At 43.7% G+C, this 19193-nt stretch overlaps 1 protein-coding gene across 6 annotated transcripts in view; it reads left to right on the forward strand.

The window, feature by feature from the left end:
• Positions 1-19193, forward strand: part of FGFR3 (fibroblast growth factor receptor 3) — a 55876-nt gene that overhangs the window by 19155 nt on the left and 17528 nt on the right. For all 6 annotated transcript variants that reach the window (XM_050338193.1, XM_050338194.1, XM_050338195.1 and 3 more), the window contains exons 3-7: positions 2102-2365; positions 6790-6843; positions 12903-13072; positions 17657-17780; positions 18204-18394. In XM_050338193.1, the coding sequence (XP_050194150.1) occupies positions 2102-2365; positions 6790-6843; positions 12903-13072; positions 17657-17780; positions 18204-18394 (803 nt within the window). The remainder of the gene's footprint in view (positions 1-2101; positions 2366-6789; positions 6844-12902; positions 13073-17656; positions 17781-18203; positions 18395-19193) is intronic.

Genomic DNA, 19193 nt, shown 5'->3' on the forward strand with positions numbered 1-19193 from the left:
TGACAGTAACATTTTGTTCTCCAAGGTCACAGTTGGGCAAAGTGCTTAAAAGCATTTGAGTGCACATTTAAATACTTTGTGGAGGTCTCCAGTTTAGGTCCTGTTTACTTTTTAAGGTATAGACACATAAACTGAAATTTGAAAGACAGTTTAGAGAAGTCAGATTAAACCCATTCTCCTTTTAATTCACCGCTACATATTTCCAGATATTATTTCTGGTCAGTAGGAGTAAAGGCACAAAGACCGAACTTTGCATCACAGTATCTGCTGGACATAACTGGGACCATTGAGGGTAGAGATGCCAAAATAAACTTGTCAGAAACAAGAGATGATGCTTCATTCCACAGAAGAAGCTTGAGAACCCAGTTCATCTGCTGAGTCTAAAGTGACCTTCCTCTTCGTTTCAGCATTCCCTATATACATTTTATAAAAATAGTTTGTTGCTTTGTCATTAACCCAGGGTTAACTATGGTTTTAAAGAAAGAGTTCTTTGCTTTTAAATGGCTAAGCAGTACAGTCTGGCTTGTGCTTCGTCTGGGCTTGTTCCTGTTCGGTAGGTTTATAATACAAAAGCCAAAATATACAAGTCTTGATCGTTTGGCAAACGGCTTTGGTAAAACGGTGTGTTTAGGGTGGAGGGATTGTGCAGCTGTGTGGGGTTTGTTTCCTAGCAGATGAAATTAGCAAGAAGTTCCATCAGAGTCAACAAAGTTAGACAGTACCGAGTCCTGCAAGTGTGAAACTGTACACAGGGCTTTTTAATTTGAAGCCAAAGTTGGTAGCAGTGAAAAAATCTGTATAGTCTAGAGGAAGGAAGAAAAAGCTTGAACAGTTAAACCAGAATGTTTCTCAACCATATTTTCCCCAAAGATATAGCGCAGTTGGGAAGACACCATGGGTGAACACTCAATGTTGCAATGAGTGCTGGTCTGATAGGAAGGAGATGCTGGATGAAGCTCAGTCTTTCTTTTTTGATTTACTGAAAGCATATGCTTTCAGGGAAAATTTTGTGTTAAAAAAAAAAAAAAAAAAAAACAAAAAACAACAACCAAAACCCAATACTCCAAACCTTTGACTGTATGAATACCTCAAAATCCTGGCCAAACCCTAAAATATTTGAGTTGGAATTGCTGCCGAGGTATCGGAGGAAAGGTTCTTTGTAACCCCAATGAGTGTGGGCTTTGCCTCCTGCGAGACGATACCTCCCATGAAATACCACATTTTCAGGCTCCCAGAATTCTTTATTTCTACCCTTCCATGCTATTGACTGAAACATTTTAATATTTTTAATCTTTGCATTTAGACAAGAATAAAAACGTGCATGACAAGAAAAGCAGTACATTTTTTTCTTATAGCATGCTCCAGCTCTTTTACTTCAAGGCAAAAGAGCAGCTTGAAGCCAATAATACATCCTCAGGTATTCGTAGCTGCTGTAATTGCATTGATTTCACAGCAAAATTATAACCTATGAATATGTCTTTGGTTCTGCACTTCTTTGTTGCACAGAGAGTAACTTTAGCAGGTAGCTAGTGGTGGTTTCATTTGTTTTACCTATTCCAGCCTGCGTTTTCTGTCCAGCCTTCCACGTTTTCTTCAGCCCACAGGCATTGCCTTTGGGTCACCCAGAGTCAGCTGAGAAATTTGGTTTGTCCCCAGTTCTGCTCCTTGCTGGGCCTCACAGGGTTTGTAGACAGGTTGACCGGAATAAACAAACGGAGGTCCAGAGGCTGAGCTGTGAACTTGTCAGCACACACTTCTGCCAGATCACCTCTCCCCACACACAGCCCTGGGTGTTGCGGTGACCCTGTGCAGAGGTCTGTGCTGTTTGTTGTGATGCACCTGGTGGGGTGGCCATGTTTTGGTCACTGCAGGGGTAAATCCGTCCTTGCGGATCAGGCAGAGACCTGACTGGAGTGTCACAGTTGCCACTTTGCCATTGCTACCTGCCTGGGGCAGGCAAGGCTCACCTCTGGCAAGGAGAAGGTCTGGGCCCATGGAAGCATCAGTAGGGCAAATATAAGATGTTTCTTTTTTAAATGCTCTTTCTGTCTCTTGATACTTGCTCTTATTTATTCATTTCCATTTCTTTCTCCATTTGCAGAATACTTGAGGAGCGAGACCGCCTTTCTGGAAGAGCTGGTGTTTGGAAATGGAGATACCATTGAACTTTCCTGTAACACCCAAGGCTCTTCTGTGTCTGTTTTCTGGTTTAAAGATGGTATTGGGATTTCACCTACCAACAGAACTCATATTGGACAAAAACTGTTGAAGATAATCAATGTGTCATATGATGACTCGGGGCTGTACAGTTGCAAGCCAAGGCATTCCAACGAAGTCCTGGGAAACTTTACAGTCAGAGTTACAGGTATGTGCAGAAATACAGCTGTCTCAGTGTTTTTTTAATTTTTGATTTTTTTTTAATTTTTGATTTTATTTTCACCCTTTCACATGTTCAGCACAGATGGTGATTTGTGGTGTTTCTGTACTTGGTAGGTCTCTACCTCTTGGTAACTCCTGACAGTGATTAGACTGACAAACCAATTGAAGAATGCTTGTGTGTCCATACCAAATGTTAAAGCTTGATGTTAATACTGAGAGAGACTTAGAAACGGGGCTAGTCAGATTAAACCCCAAATCCCCCTGAACACTCAAATAGATGCAATGCTACATGTGCCTTTGAAGTCTTTTGTGAGTGAATGAACTGTGGCTCAGGAAGGTTAAATGACATTTTCCACTTTCTGTGACAAATCAGTGGCAGAATTATATGTAAAAACTCAGGGTTCCTGAAAGCTGTTTCTCTGTTGTAACTGATAAAACTTCCCTCCATCTGTTATCACAAGTTGGTAGTTGTTTCAGAAGTAGCTTATCTGTAAACTCTGTGTATCTCAAAGAAGTGCTTCATCAAAGTTACTTGTTGGGATTCATATACCGCAAACAAGTGCTGTGTTAGCAAAGCACATGCTGTCATTTGCTTGACCGCATTTTTCATCATCAGGACAATAGGGCAGAACAGCTACAAGCTGCCCAAGCCTGGGTCACTAAACAGAGAGTGCCAGAAAAATCTGTGGTTTCCAGATAGCTAAGGTCATCTCCATGATTTCAGGCTGATGCACTGGTAGATGGATACTCATCATGTGCATACTCTGCATCTGCGAGCAGATAGAAGACCTTCTGATCACACGGATTAGAAGCCTGAGTTTTCAGAAGAATTAGCCCCTTGTGAATCTAAGGTTTTGAAAACCTTCCTTTGCCCTTGTGCTGTTGGGAGCTTTTTCAAGCATCCTTGAATAGTAGGTCTTTCCTCCAAAAGTTGAGTTCCCTCAAAAAGTAATGGTCTCTGTCTGAAAACCAAACACAGAGATGTTTGTGATTGTGAATCGCATCCACTCCATAAAGAGCTTTCTCGTGCCAGCAATAGGATTTTGTGTAAGAGAATCAAACCATCGTGAGAATAAAAGCTTGTTTCAGCAAGCCTTTACCAACATCTGCTTTTCATTGAATGTTACTGGAGATTGCTGTGAATGCTTCAAGGTCATATCAATTAAATGGTTAAAGAAGTATTTGGCCCTTGAAAGGCTTTCTTTAACTAGGTACGATTATTGGAACTATCCAAGGAACTGCAGGTTGTTAGAAATGTTGCTCTCTCTGTTTTTTTCTAAGTGACATTAAAATGCTTTTGAGTTCAAGGGGCAGCAGGGAGGCAGGAGAGGGCAGCTGGTTACACGCTCAAATGAAACAGCTGCCAGCCCCAAAAGTTCGTAAAGTGAGAAATTGTTTTTAATAGTGGAAGGACTGATAATCCTCTGCTTTTAAAAAGTTTAAGCCCCTGTATTTTTCCTCTTTGCTAATAATAGCTAATAACAGCTTAAGAACTAGAGAGTAACCTGAACCTGCTTTCTGACAGCATTATGAGTCTTTGATTCTATTAGCCCACTGTCATTACCACCAAAGTGCTGGTAATGTGGGAGTCTCTGTTTTAGCTGTCAGCAGCACTCGTTTTAAACTTTGAAGCCCTGCTTTCTGTGGCAATAGTGGCGCCTCTCATATGCTCAGATATTTCTTCATAATTAGTATTGATTGCTCAGTGTGGCACTGCAGAGATGAGATTGTTATCGGAGATCTGTGGTTTGTGTTCCTGATTCTTAAAGGTAACGCCAAGCAATTAGCTCAGGTGTCTGGTCGGGTGTTTAGGGGGATACCCGATGTTTGGGACCGGAGTTGTTTTCTGTGTTAAAGTGGTTTAAATCTGTACTAACAAACTGGAATTGCTCTAATGTGTTTTCCTAAGTGAGTAAAACTAGGTTAGGCGTGTTTAGAATAGCGATCTACCTGTAAGTTCCATTTTCAGAGATGCTTCCAGATACCAGGGGCATACCAGGATTTTCCTACACAGAACCATGAGATCTGAGTCTGCAACAAATTGACTGTTCTTCATCGTGCACAGTGAGATGCTCGATGCTGGAAGTAGAGCAAGGAGATGCTGGAGCTGGCATTTCAGGGCTGAGAGAACCAGGCTGATTAACCTCTTTAAAGTTTTTGGTCTCTTTAAAATGCCTCCCTTGACAGACAAGGGCTTGAGTGGTTTGCTAGTTTACAAAAGTAAACGTACTGTCCCCTTAAAAGCTGAGCACTTGAAGAGGATCACATGTAGAGGCTGCATGCCCAAACTGATCTCCAGCCCTGCTGGCAGAAGCTCCATTTCTCCAACCATTTCATGCACAGAACAGCCTTTAGATTTAGTGCAAAGCAGCATCCGTGTGATGAGCACGGACTGCAGGCTGGTACCAGCCAACAGACTTTCAAAATGCCCAAGGGTAAACATTACAGAACAGGTGACTAAACAAATTAAGCCCCTTTCCGTTCGTAATTAATGCCCTTTTGAGAGTATAATCTAGCAGTTCTTGCAAATACTCAACAACTTCTGCAAAAGATTGCTATTAAAGTAAATGATAAACAAATAGCTTATAATTTTTAGTCACCTTTTGAAAAAGGTGATGTTACAGTAACCTGAATAGGACAGTAGCTATGAACATGGGATATTTGGTCTTAACATTTAAGCTGCACCTCTTATCTTAAACACAAGTAGGGTCAAAGACTTCCCTCGACCTTGTGAAAATATTTTTGAATTAGGTTAAAAAATTGATTCTACTCCCTGGTCATGATGGATTCATTGGAAAGCAGAAGTAAACTTTAATCACATGTTAATATATGGGTAACCAAATCTGAGAGTGCAGAGCTGAGAATGTGCTGGTTCCTCTGTCAGTGCTGGTGGGGATTTGGCTCGGTGTCTGCCTTCGCCAGGACTTGAGTAAACCTGCTGGATCAGCCGAAACACCTAAACATCCACTTCACTTTCAGCAAGCCCCATGGCATTTCCCTAGTTCTGCTGCCAGCAGGACCTCAGCTGTGGATTTGCAGTTAAGATACGTGCTTGAAGTCGTCTTTGAGACTTTGCCAAAGGTGCAAAGCACGATGCACCCCTGCAGTCTAAGGCAGGGAGATGGCTCCTGTGTTGCTTGATTCTGTGGATGGTGAATATATGTCTGGAAGGTCCTTCCAGATTCTGCAGAGAAAAAGTATTTGTTGTTGCCTTTCCTTCTTTTTTTCCCCTCCTCCTCCCTCACCTCCCCTCCTTTTTTTTTTTTCCCCTTTGCATTTTTACCTCCACCGAGCCGGTCGGAGAACAGCAGAAAACTCAAGTGCATCTCAAAATAAAGGATGTTCTGCCTGGCTTGATCTAAAGTAGTGCTTTACATTTCTGGCCACATGTTGAGCACCCAGAAAGCTTCCTGTTTTCTAGTGTTTAAGGCCAAGTTCTTTTACCACTGTCTCAGAATATAAAGGCTGCTGGGTTGACAGCATTTTGCCTTTATTTAAAAGGGAAATTCCTGGAGATTATATAAAGTCAGCGATGTTAAATCTTCAAGATTGAGTACAGTACTGAACTGTACTAAATAGTGTAAATGAAATCAAACACTAAGCTGCTGTTTGATAATGGGATTTACATTTACAGTAGTCATTGAGGTGAAGGGAAGAGGGACTGAAACTTTATTGTGGACAGCTTGGAGAAGGTGAGATATTGGACCACACTAAAAGAAACAGTTCAGGATGTTTTGGAAAGATGCAGCTGGAAAATTCCCACCTGTTAACCTGTATTCAGTTACAGCCTCAAGGTGCCTCTGTGGGAGGAGTATAATCCAAGGGAACTGGTTCATGGAGTAACCATCAAAATGTCAATGGAGAAAGAGGTTTGATTGCAAGGAGAAGTTCAAAAGCTTTGGTCTTAGTGGTTGAACAAGGAATTCATGAAGGGAGACATGGCAGGGGCATACTGAGTTAAAAGAAAAATGCAGGGAAAGTGAATTAGAAATGCTGACCTGTAGCTTTGAGACATGGCAAAATAAAAAGTCTTCAGAGTGAATGCTAGAGGGGAAAAAAAAAAGGCAGTCAGACAGCTTGTTCTGCAAAAAGAAACTTTCCATTTTGGAATATCTTTTGTATTTATTAAAAGAGCATTTCACACAGAAAGAAGTATTTGGCATGGGACCCTGGTTTCTGGCTGCAGAGCACTGGCAAACTCATGATGCCTCTCCCAGTTCAGGAAGCTCCTGGCTAGCTGTCATTGGCAGTATTGGAGGGATAGGCTGGTGAAGCTGCAGGGAAGGATGACCCATCACTTGATTGTCCTCCCTTGCTGGAACCCATCATGACTCTTAACAGTGTCATCCAGCATGATGTCCCCACATACCACCCTCTTTCTGCTTCACTTCTTTTTCTGTCTTCTCCCAGATTCCCCTTCGTCGGGTGATGATGAAGATGACGACGATGAGTCAGAAGATACAGGTAATTTGTTTTTCTGGCTTACAGAGGCCTTTTCTTTCAAGGGGATGTGGCTCCCACCTGGTACAGCTCATCTGGATGTTTGTGTGGTTGGACAGCAGCTCTTTCTTTGTGTTGAAGTTAGTGACCTTAGGGTGGTACCATGATGATGTTTATCTAAAAATTTAGAAATAGCTGCCAGAGTGGTATAGCTGCTGTGGAATCCTACAGCAGCAGTAGTGTATTTTGGAGCCTTAAGGCTGCAAATTTGAATTGATGAGTAGTTATTAATCCTCCTTGCATGCAAATCCAGACAAACCCTGTTACAATATTTTTTTTTTTTTTTATACTACACTGACATTACATGCGTGTTGCACCATTTCAAACCTTGGACTGCTTTACTTTTAACTGTTCTGATTCTGGTCCTTACCAGCATCTTGGCTGGAGTCAGAGGATAAAATTTACACTAGTCAAGGGCCAAATTTACTGATGCCGTAAGAGAGAGCAACCCCTTTGAATTTACTGGCTTTTTCTTTTGCTCGTCTGGGGAAGGGAGTCCCAGGACAGAGCCTCTCGGTGCTTTAACTCTGAATCTCTTTCAATCCTATTGCTGGATTCTTTAACTGCAATAGCATTAATCAGGATCATTACATGCTTCAGAGGCATTAGCATTGCATTTTATTCTGCTCTTTATATTTCTGCAAAGTGAGCTGCCTGTGTTTTTAATAAATAAATGTCTTGTATTTGAACTCCTAATCAGCTATGTACACTGGCAAAAGTTCAACATGACTGGAAAATCTCTCCTGGCCGTAGTGTTGGACATGCAGGACTCTTTCAAATGTAATGAGTTCATAGCACTGTCATACAGTATGTGGACAGTAATGATAAGTTTCAGTGCCAGGAGACCCATCAGCAGCAGTTAGTGGTTTTCTGATAGCTTCTAATTAAGGACCGGCCCCTGGGAGGTGACAAGCACCTTTGCAGAGCTGCTCAGGGCTCCTGATGCCTTCTGAAACAAGATGCAGGCATAGGGAAGGTCTGGTTTGGTCAGGATTTGTTCCTGCTGCAGAGCAGCTCCTCATGAGCACAACTAATCGTTCAGTACATTTTTTTAATGTGGTTTGTAGAGAACTCGATCTCTTAGCAACAGGTATCACAAAACATCAGCTGGTTTATGGTACAGAAAGACGTTTTTCTTCACTGAAAAGGAAAAACACACGTTTCTCTGCATGTATTTATAGCCTGTTTTCTGGGTCTTCTTGACTTCGGGCTGTCTCTTTTTTTAGACCTGAAGGCAATGGCTGGCTTTGCTCAAGGGTGTCATTGTAAAAGTTGGGTTCTCTTCTGCTTTAAAAATGGTTGATTAGCTTAATGCGTCTGTGTGGTGAGATCTCATGGCATTTAGTGACATGGATGCGCTTCATGTTGCTTTCTTTGACATCACATCCTCCACTTGACCTTCGCAGATCTCTTCAATCTGGGCAGCCATGCTGTTAACCCTGGTACCACCACTGTTGGGACATCCCACTTGGAACAGGGGCTGCAGGACCATCCCAGGCAGGCAGACACAGCGTAGCCAGTGCCATGTCCACTGGACAGCCCATCTCCTGTAGGAGAGAGAGATGGGATCCCCCATCTCCTGTGGCAAAATGTGCCCTACTGATGAGGTGAATGAGCCCCTGCATGGCCGTCAGACATAGCCAGTCAGTAGTTAGAAGGCAACAGGAAAGGCAACAAACACACTTTCATGCAAAAAAAAAAATTGGTTAGGGTTGGAAGGGACCTTAAAGATCATATAGTCAGTATAACTGATAGTGTTTCATGTTTAGGGGTAGTTAAATCATCCAGGACTGGCTCACTGGGTGTTGCCATACAGTACATCACTGAATAACATCCTTGTGTCCTGGCCCCTTGCGAAGATAAGTTAATTTTCTGTCTTAATTGTGTTCCTCGAGAGAGTTTCTTATCCTCATATAATGGAGAGCTTGGAAAGCTGGTTGCCAAAGTGTCATGAGTTTGAAGCCAATATTATTAAATTGTAAGGTTTTGATGAGCTGGAAATACTAAAACAAGAGGATGAGAGGAAATTTGTCCTAAAAGAAATTAATATTTGGTTCAAAAACTCTTGGAGAGCATGCAGACCAGCCTTCCACATGGAGTGCCCTGCTCTGCTCACCCTCCTTCAAGCTTCCTCTCTGAGGGGCAGTACAGAAACAGGGCATCCCTTAGGGATGGGCAGCAGAAAAGTATAAGGAGGAACTTCAGCCCCTTCAAATCATCAGCCCGTTTGTTGCAACCTTGTCACAAACCATGACCCACCCGCCTTTGCAAAAAGAGGCTTTCCAATTCCTCTGTTCTCTACAGCTGTTTTTCCTGGCCCTGAAACAAAAACAAAACTCCCTTTTCATACACCGCACTTCTGCCCCAGTGCTCCCTACCCCTCTGTATCTGTTTGTTTGGAGCCCCCACTGCGCAGCCCCAGCACCTTCAGAGAGCCCCTATAATCTCCAATTAAATCTGGCTGTGTCCTAGGAGGCGTCAGCTGGGGAAATTACACAATTAGGGTTGATTCTGTCTGCCACAGAATTTGGTGGCAGCTCCTAATTGCTAAATGAGCGCTCGGTTGTATTAATTATTCCAAGTATCGCTCTCAGTTTTTTTTTAATTGGTCATTCCAGTTGGATGGGTGGCCGGTGTCTTTGACGAACAAAATAGACCGTCAGGCTTAGTGTTTGATGATGGGAAAGGGCCTGTGATAATGTTTGTGGGTCCCCCCCCCCCTTTTTTTTTTTCACACCTGCACATGCAAAACCGCTGCTGGTAATTAATTTAGAGAGAGTGAGTCTAGAAATTTTTCCTGTCTTTCATCCTTCCTCCTTTCCCGCTCCCAAAACTCTCTGGAGCTTTGCAAGCTTTGCTTGAAAAGAAGAGTTAGCAACATTTTCAGCCCCTTAAAAAGTGGTAATGAAAGGACTCAGGGGGCAGAGCAAACCGAAAGCAGGGACGTTTTGTTCGCTGCTCCTGCAAGTGAGAACAAAGGCACTGTTTTTAATGTGTAGACGCTTTCTTCAGTTCCAGTTTGACTTGAGAGCGGTGCCCTGTTTGAGTCTTGGCACATTAATCCAGGGGTGCCCAGCCCTGGCAAGCCCTGAATCTGACAGAAGAGCACCCAAATGAAGGGAAAGCACTCAGGGAAGAAGCTGTGTCTAATTGCAGGAGGCAGGAGCGAATCCTGCCTTTGCTCCATATGGAGAATATCCCCAGCTGGAAACTTTCCTGGGCTCCTTCTTGCTCATCTCTGATGTCTGATAGCAAAATCCCCCTTGGCTTCAGTGACAACATTTGCAGCCAGTGAGTTGATGGGTCTCCTGAGAGATTCAAACTCATCTTTTGAGTGAGAAAATGTGGTAAAACATCACCCTGCAGCGCACACAGCTGGTGTGGAAAGGGGAAGGGCCCCAAAAAGCACAGGACAAGGAGGGCCCTGGTCCTGGCAAGGTGACCATGTGATCCAGTTACACCCTGGTGCCCAGATGAGTGTCACCAGCACCATTAAATGTATTTTATTGTAGGCAGATATGTTAATCAAACAACCAACAGCAGGTTATTTGTCTGCCCTCCTTAGTGGCAGCAAAGGAGGACTTCTCCATCCATACCTGGCCTTTCTCATAACTCTCCCCTGTAGCCCTGTGAAGTCCCCAGGAAACCGGGGTGCATCACCAGAAGGAAGTGTGCAGACAGAAAACAGCCCATGCTTCAGAAACCAGGGACCAGACATCTCCCAGCATGGTTTTTGGAGCTCCCTCCTCTTCAGCCTTCAGAACACCACCCCAAGTGTCCTCCTCCACATTTACTCCCCTGCTGCTGCCTGGGGTTTTGCCCAGCCTTTGCTTGGTTTCTGCCCTTTCCAGTTTATCTGATAGCAGCAGCATTTTACCATCAAGACCTGCTCTTTCTTTAGGGGTTGCACCCAGTCTTCTAACATTTTTCTTTTATATATTTCCCGTTTTTGTGCAGTTCTACCATTTGGAATGGTAGATGGCTACATGATGTCCCAGTTTAGCCCACATTTTCACACAGTATTTGAGGCCTCCCCTGGGTGTGTCATGTGTTTACAGCAAAGTTTGTAGCTGGGATTTTGCAGGAGCATGGGAATTGCGGGGATTCCTCCTTTTGTTGCTGTTTGTGCCAGCCGTTCTCCTGCCGTATCCGGTGCCATCCTGGCAAGAAAAGGGCCCTTAAGCAGTTTCGTTGTTTAAAAAATGAGGCGCGTACGCGGGATGGGTGAGCGCAGATCCCTCTGATACGTGGGGCTGACTCTGATAGGCATCACGGAGCGTTGTGCAAGGCAGGCCGAGGGCAAATGCAAACCCTCAGTACTGGGAGTACTGTCCCAACCCTGGGACAGCGTTACTGAGGCACCTACGTCCAGTTGCAGAGGTGTGAAAGCAGATGAGACATGAGAGCGATGTCGATAGCAGGTGGAGAGCCTTCTGGATGTAGCTCCTGACATCCAGGTCCTCATGGTCAAGTGGGCTTCGCAAGGAGAGAGGACCACGAGAAGAGGTGTTCGCAGGTGCTAAAAATGAGTGGGTGTATAAATTGCCTTGGCTGAGCTGTATGGCCTTGCCTGCAATATCCCTGGAGCTGGAGTGCAGCAGGGAGCCTGTGTGGGGGACACTGGGGACTTGAACCAAAGTGGGGTCATCACTGACTTAACCTGGAATTGCAACCAGACGTGTGTCATGGAGCCAAATGCACTAGGGCTAAGTACACCTGGGGAGTGCTGGAGAAAGGAGGAGCTCATGTGCATCTCAGAGGGATTCAGCAAGAGGTAAAACATTGTACAGCACTTGTCATTAAAGGGAAGGGGATTACACAGGCTTCAGAATAACACTGAGATGGGGCTGTGAGGCTGGGTGGTGGTGATTCTGAGCATCGTCACTGCTGCAGGAGAGACCAGCAGTGATGCTTTCCCAACAGCTTTGGCAGCCATCGTGTTCTCCAAGACAGTTCTTGAAGGGCCAGCATCCTTCAGTTTGTCTTGGCCAGAAGCACACAAGTCTTTGCAGTTGGTGGGTTTGGGTGCTCCATGGGCTTCCTGCCCATCTGGAGGAGATGCCATTTACCCTCCTTGGCCTCCTTTTTGCTATTTTATAGCCCAAACACTGCCCCCCACTGCCAAACACATTGCCCCCATCTCGTTTTTGCCTCGGTGTGGAGCACAGATCTTGGAGGCTGGATGTGGCCCCAATGTGGCAGGGAAAACACAACGTGTACAGCTCTGCTGTGTTTCCTTAAGCAGAAATGAAAGCTCGGGAGGCTTTTTTAAAAAAACTTTTTCTTTCTTCCCAGTATAATGAGTTTGCCGCTGCTGCTGCCTTAATTTGGAGTTAATATGTAATGTTTGTAACACAGCCAAGGAACGTAGCTGTACTTGAGGCAGATTATAAAAAGTATCTCATGCTAACACTGGTGTTTTAAAACTTATCCCTGTTCAAAGGTAACATGAATCTTTAAAACTAAAATCACTGGTACTTACAGAACATAAACATGATAAACCAGTTTGGCACTGGCACGTTTTTTCTTCCCTTAAGGAGGCCGTACTACGTTTGTACTCACTGAGGAGGAACATTTTCCAGTGCACCGAGCTCACACTTTTTCTCTGCTCCCTTGCTGGCCCATCAGCATTCTTTTACAGTTCTAACATCTCTCTGCTGTTTATGCTTCTTGGCTACTATTGTCTGTATCTTTTTACACGCTGAGGCCAGGTTCTCATCCTGATCTGGGATAACTCTTACTTGTTGATTTAAAAGCAGCCACTTCAGATTTATACTGGCATTACCAAGACAAGAACCTGGTCATGAACCTTTCATCACAAAACCAAAATGCAGGCACGGTGTCTATGTCTATGAGAGTCATTTAGCTCGAAAGCATTTCTGTGTCATTTTATCTTGACTGCAGCAGGTAGCAATTTAACTGTCACTCCGCACATGCCAAATCCTCCTCAAGTGCATCTGCTCACCAGCTGATATCCTCCGTGGCAGAAAGGGGCCTGTTCAACTTGGCTTTTCCTTTCTCAGGTGTCCCCTTCTGGACCCGGCCAGATAAGATGGAGAAGAAGCTGCTGGCAGTTCCCGCCGCCAACACTGTTCGCTTCCGATGCCCAGCGGGTGGAAACCCAACTCCTTCCATCTACTGGCTGAAAAACGGCAAGGAGTTCAAAGGGGAGCATAGGATTGGGGGCATTAAGGTAAGGACTTGCTTTGGAGTTTTTGTTAGCAGTTTTTGTTAGCAGTTTTCTGACAACTAGAAAATTGTATTTCACAGTGATTAACATTGGTAGGTGTAAGAGTGCTGTCCTGACTGTGTAGAAACAAGGGTGGTTCCTGCACCCTTAGGAATTGCTTGACACCAGAGTTTTAAAAAGGACTGCTGTCCTTTGGGATTGAAGGCTAATTCCTTCTGAGTTTTTCTACAGTGGTCATTAGGGAGTAGGTAGAAATGGGGCTGGGTTTATGGTTGCATTGTGAACAGTGATGAAAGTGCAGGAACAGAAATTTCTGTCCTAATTTCTGGAGATCATCCCAGTGCACTGAGATGTGTTAGACCAAGCTGTAGTTACTCCCAGCTTTCAAGGAAAACCTATTCAGTGTCCTTTGAAGGTATAGGAAGGACCTCACCAAAGAGCTGGACACTCGTGCTGGTAGTCATTAACATTCTTGTGGTATAAATCACTGACCCTTGGTCAAGTGTTGGATTCCCTTGTAACCAGAGTAATAGCATCTGCTCCTTGGCTGCTCCCTCCTTCCTTTCTACCATGAGGTGTTCTGGAAAATGCTCTGGCTCATGTTTATAGATGGAGCTCAGGGACACTAAACCCTACTTCAGCTGAAGTGTTTAATTAGCCAGAAGTTTCTGTACTACTGTATGTGATGAATTATGGCAGGATTTTAAAAGGAAAATCAGTTTTCCTCAGATTTTGTTGTTGTTATTATTAGGGTGACAGTAATACTCTTTTATTTGGGGAGAACAAAAGTGGCAGCAGCTGATTATAACAAAGTCATCATAGCAGGAGGGACTCCTGAGCAACAATTTCTGTCAGCACTCTGCCATATCCCTGGGCTGCTGCTCAGGAGAGAAGGTGACTTACAGGAAAGCACTTTCATCAGTACTTGGAATAACTGTGTGCTGATGCCTGCCACTTCCATAGTGTTTTGAAGGGGCACCAGGCATGCAAAGCGTGCCGTGCTCCAGAAACCAGAGAAGGATTCAAAAAAGTCCTCCCTCCCCACAGTTTTGGGCTGTTTCTTTCCTGTTAGCTCAGACCTGTTCGTGAAAGAGCCTTTTGTGATTGCTTCAGTGAAGCCTTTGAAGCTCTCTCCTCAATCCCGTCCCTGCTCCAGCCAGGATGAGGCTGAGAGCACGCTCAACTTTGGATCTTCTGAAAAGTTACGGAGGGAAAAGAAGTGAGGAGTCAGCTCCTGTGGGTAAACTGCTCTTCGGCAGATGACAGGCACAAAGCACAAGCATCTTTTACTAATTGCAGGCTGTAAGGATCATCATGAAGTGTTTTTCAGGCTTGCGTGCGCCATTCCAACGGCTTTTTACTAAACTATGTGACATCAGCTGCACTAAATTATGCTTGCAGAATAAAATCTGAAGCTGAAAGCAATTCCCCTTACCCACTTTCCAGGAGTTTTAATCTATCTTTGAGTTTAAATTGACATGTTTCATCCTCTGCAACATGGTAGTGAGTCTTTGGCATTGCTGTGCTTTGTTTCTCTAGGGACACGTTCCAGCAACAAGCCAATGCTTAAAAGAGCTTTTGAAGGCAATATCAGGCCAATTATAGGAAGATTGGTTTAAGCTCTCTATCTGTCTAGGTGTAGTTCTTTGTCCCATTCTTGATATAAAGATATCTTTCTCTCTCTGTAATTTTCCTTCCTTTATTTCCTTGCTTTTGCTCACGAGCTGCAGTTAGATGTAAGTAGTCTAGTATAAATCTCATCCAGTATAAATATACTGATAGGTATCAGCTGAGATTTGAACCAGAAAAGGAGATTGAAAACCTGCTCGGTATCTCATGTATTTAAGATTTAAATTCCCTGTTACAACTTAACTTCATAACAGGATTAGGCAGCTTGAAAAGAATGGGCAATATCCAGATCTGGCAGAGTTTGGTTGGCTTACTTCATCTCGAGGTCTGGTCTTAACCCAGAAATCCCTGAGCTGGGAATGTTCTCATTTGTTTTCAGTGTGTGGAAGAGTTTAAATGTTGATTGTGAGAAGTCTGTTGTCAGCAAATGAAAGCTGACCACTCTTCCACGTCTGGCGCTTGCACATGGCATTTAGACCCCGTGTGACTGCTGGGTGTAAAGCCTGCAAGAGAGAAGGGTGAGTGTTGAAAACGTGAAGGGCAGGCTATAACCTAGTTTTGTTACGGTTCATCCTGAACTGGTAAAGAAAAGAAATTCATATGACTTATCATATGAAATTTCCCAAAGAGCATTAATGGTTAAATCCTTGTTGGAATCTCTAATATCGTAAGCCTGTGTGTGTTAAATGACCCTAGAAGGGAAGATTGAGGGGGAGGGGAGATGGAGGATTATCCCTTCCCCAGACCATTGCACTGACTTGCATACCAGTCTGGCAAACACAAGGTTCCAAGTGTGTCTGCAAATGTTTGTTTCACAAGGAGCCAAGAATGACAACACCAAATAAACCAGAGGGATTTCCAGTATCTCACCCACTTGATTAATGCCTACACTAAGTCACTTCATGTTTCTAGTATACTTTCGAGTGCAGTGACTATCCTAACTTGGGAACAACCCATTTTATTATCCTTTAAGTCTAGCTGTCATTCTCAACCTTAAAAAAACAAATTTGTTGCTTCTCGAAGCATTTCCAAACAGTTCTACCCCATAAGTCTGTGCCCCCAGGTTCTTCTCTCTGTTCGGAATCCAAAGTCCCCATCACAAGCCTGAGAAAGTTCTTTGAAAGTGTCATATTAGTGTCTTTGAAAGGGCATCCTTAGTAAAACACCTAATTTGGACCTGACTTCATAATACAGGTCAGACTAGGGAGTCATCCATGTGTCTGGAGCCCCATTTCCTTGAAGAAGCTCCTAGGGGTTCGAGATGCAAACACTTTGCAGTGCTGAAAAGTGGATTAAAAGAAGCCTTTAGACACAACTGTGAGACAAGCCAGTATGGAAATGAGCCACTGAACAGCCACAAATTTGCATTGAAACTTCCGGGACAGTCTGGTGTGTTCAGCTGTGAACTCGGGGTCCAGGCTCTCTGTTCTCAGCGCTTCTCTTACCCTGTAATTGCCACACAGTTACAGAGATGCAGCAAATGGGAGCTTGCTTTACAAAAGGTGTAATGTTGGCTCTGCATTGAGCTCCTTCATTTGTGCTGTCCTGGGCGGGCAGAGGTGCAGTCAAACCTGACCAGAGATCTGCCACAGCTGAGATGTCTGTACAGAGTATTTAGCCCCAGCCTCCTGTTACCTATAACCTGAAATGAAAGGAAATGCTATATTCAGTGGTCTCTGAAAAGTGGGGTGCTCAGCAGTGCTGTTTTCAGGGATGCTGAGATCTACAGAGCTCTGTTAAAATGACTTTTGCTTACATATCTTGCAACTAAGCTGTCTAGTCCTATGATTTTAAACCTTTTCTTTGCAAAATTCTGGCTTTGATTGTAACTTGGCCCTTTAAAGGGAAGCATGTGGATGCAATTTATGTGTAGCAAAAGAGGTTAAATGACTTCATATTTGAGTTCACCTGCTGCAGCAAGAAACCTCCAGGAGCAATTACACCCTTGTTTTTTCCATCAGCCCTTGACATATGTAGCACAGTGCTGTTGTAATCTCCTGCTTCTGTGTCCTTGGGGTCACCTTCAAATTGTTTAATAAAGTTAAATGTTCTGCTTTGGGCGGCAGAAGGCATCAAATTAATATACAGAGATTTGGAGAGCTTTTGTATGCTATGCCCCCTGAAGTCATCTTTGTTACTGTTGGTTGCTTTCTGTATTAATTCAAGATTTGCTTTCTGTATCCGTTATTTCCTTTATAATCATTAGAGACAAACATTCTGGCTGAGATCACAGGGCAGCAGGTCAGGGTGGAGACATGGGTTGTGCTTTCCCTTCTGCTACTGGACAACCACCAGTTCTTACCATGAGCCACATCCAGAAAACCAACTAGTATAGAACTCTGTGCCAAAATAGAAGGGCTGACCAAGCATTCTAGGGACCAGACTTGAGGCTGGACATGTTTTCTCCTGTTTCTTATAGGGAAATTAGGGGACTAACTCAGTTTTAGACACCCATTGCTGTTCAGACAGACGCAATGAACTGTTGCCTCTGTAGAATGCACATTTTAAAATATTTTACAGGTGGGGTGAGAAGTATGATTTTATTGTTCGTAGTCTTCTTATGGGTTATATGTAGGAGTTGGTAAAGCTCTACAGCTGAGAGTACAATGTTTTAGCTGATGGAGTGGCAGAGGGGACCAGCAGATTGGAGTTATCTTACCTGGTGCCTTCTGAAGTCGTTATTCTAATGAGAAGTGCCATGTTCAGCTGTCAACTGGTTTCATTATTGTGATTAATGTGGAAGCATAGAGAAGTCCCCACTGAAATCTCTGTGTGTTACCTTGTGTTGCATCATTTTTGCATTGATCTTAATGCCTTTTCTCAGACTTTAATGACCCTTGTAATGGGTCCTTGTGATGTTAGGCTTCTCTGGAGTCCATTCATGCTGGCCAAGTGTGTTTGAATGGTCTTGCTGATGAGGGTACTTGACCACGAACTTGATGGTTTGTTTTCTTCCAGTTGCGACACCAGCAGTGGAGCCTGGTGATGGAGAGTGTTGTGCCGTCAGATCGAGGAAATTACACCTGTGTTGTGGAGAACAAATATGGAAACATTAGGCACACGTACCAGCTTGATGTATTAGGTGAGATTTCACTTTTTTCTCTCTACAGCTGATCTGTGGTGGTGTTGAATTAGCTTCATGGTAGGGTATGGGAAGCAGGAGCTTAGTTTCTTTCTCAAAGTGCTGGATCGCGTGTCTTCTGAAACAAAAGCTTCTTTTTGGCCAATAATTCAGGCTCGGCTCTGTGATCAGTAAATTACTTAGCCAGTCTACAGAGGGGACAGAAAAGGAATGGCAGGGCTGAAATGCCTCTTCTGTTCCGTGGTGGTTTCTTCTCTGTTTGGTTTGAGAAGCACTGGGTAGAGCGGTGGTCAAGATACCTGTTGGAAACAAAACTTTTTGCACCCTTTCTGCTGAAAAGCCAGAGGAGATAGAGGTTTCAGAGGAGAATACTGGCTGGAAGAAGGACAAGTAAAAGGATTTCTTCTCTTTTCTGTTTTTCAGAAAGGTCACCCCACCGACCCATCCTGCAAGCAGGGCTCCCTGCCAACCAGACCGTGGTGGTAGGGAGCAATGTGGAGTTTCACTGCAAGGTCTACAGTGATGCCCAGCCTCATATCCAGTGGCTGAAACACGTGGAAGTCAATGGCAGCAAGTATGGACCTGATGGGACCCCATATGTCACGGTGCTGAAGGTTGGTACATGCTCCTTCTTCTCCCCCTCAGGGCAGTCCTTCTCTAAGTCTGCGCCGTGGAACACTCTGCATTTTGGAGGGGATACAGCAAAAATGTCCTAAAATCGATGTTCTAAACTCTTCTGTTTGCCAGAGATAACACTACTACTGTAGTGGCAGAGATAAGCAAAGTAGCTGAAAGAGCTGAGGTAATTGTGAGAAATGCAGCATAATAAAAGAGCTGTCAGATTGCACTTGACCTAGAATTGTAAAAATAACCTTTTTTTTACAGCTTCAATAGAGGTATTTTCAGGGCTTATTAAAATAAAAATCTCCCAACTCAAACACATTCTTCCTTTTCCAAATAAACACGCTGCAATGTGCACGTACTAAATAATGCTGACCTGAGAGCCAAGACAGTCTTGTTCCACCCACTAACATTTGTGAACGTTGCTATGATCCATGCTCAGGAAACCTTTTTTTTCTTAATTGAATAAAAACTCATGTAGTAAGACTTTGCTAAAATGCTTTTTTGAACGGGAACTTCTGGATTACAACCAGTACAAAGTCAGAGGGTCTGGTTCCCCTCAACCAATGTTAATATAAGAAGTAGGGAATAGAGAGTGAAAAGCACATTGGACTTCAAAAATCCTTTTTCTTTTTAAATAATTAAAGGCATCACATGTTGGTGTTTATTAAAATATATAGGGCAAAATGGAGTTGTTCTGGCTTTGTAGTTCATGCTGAAAGCAGATTTTATCTCTACAGCTTCAAGCTGAGGTTGTCCTGTGCGTGGACATTCCCCATGCTCATCCTACTG

Source organism: Myiozetetes cayanensis, unplaced genomic scaffold (genome assembly GCF_022539395.1).
Source record: "Myiozetetes cayanensis isolate MyiCay16 unplaced genomic scaffold, myiCay2020 scf7, whole genome shotgun sequence".
Lineage (NCBI taxonomy): Eukaryota > Metazoa > Chordata > Aves > Passeriformes > Tyrannidae > Myiozetetes > Myiozetetes cayanensis.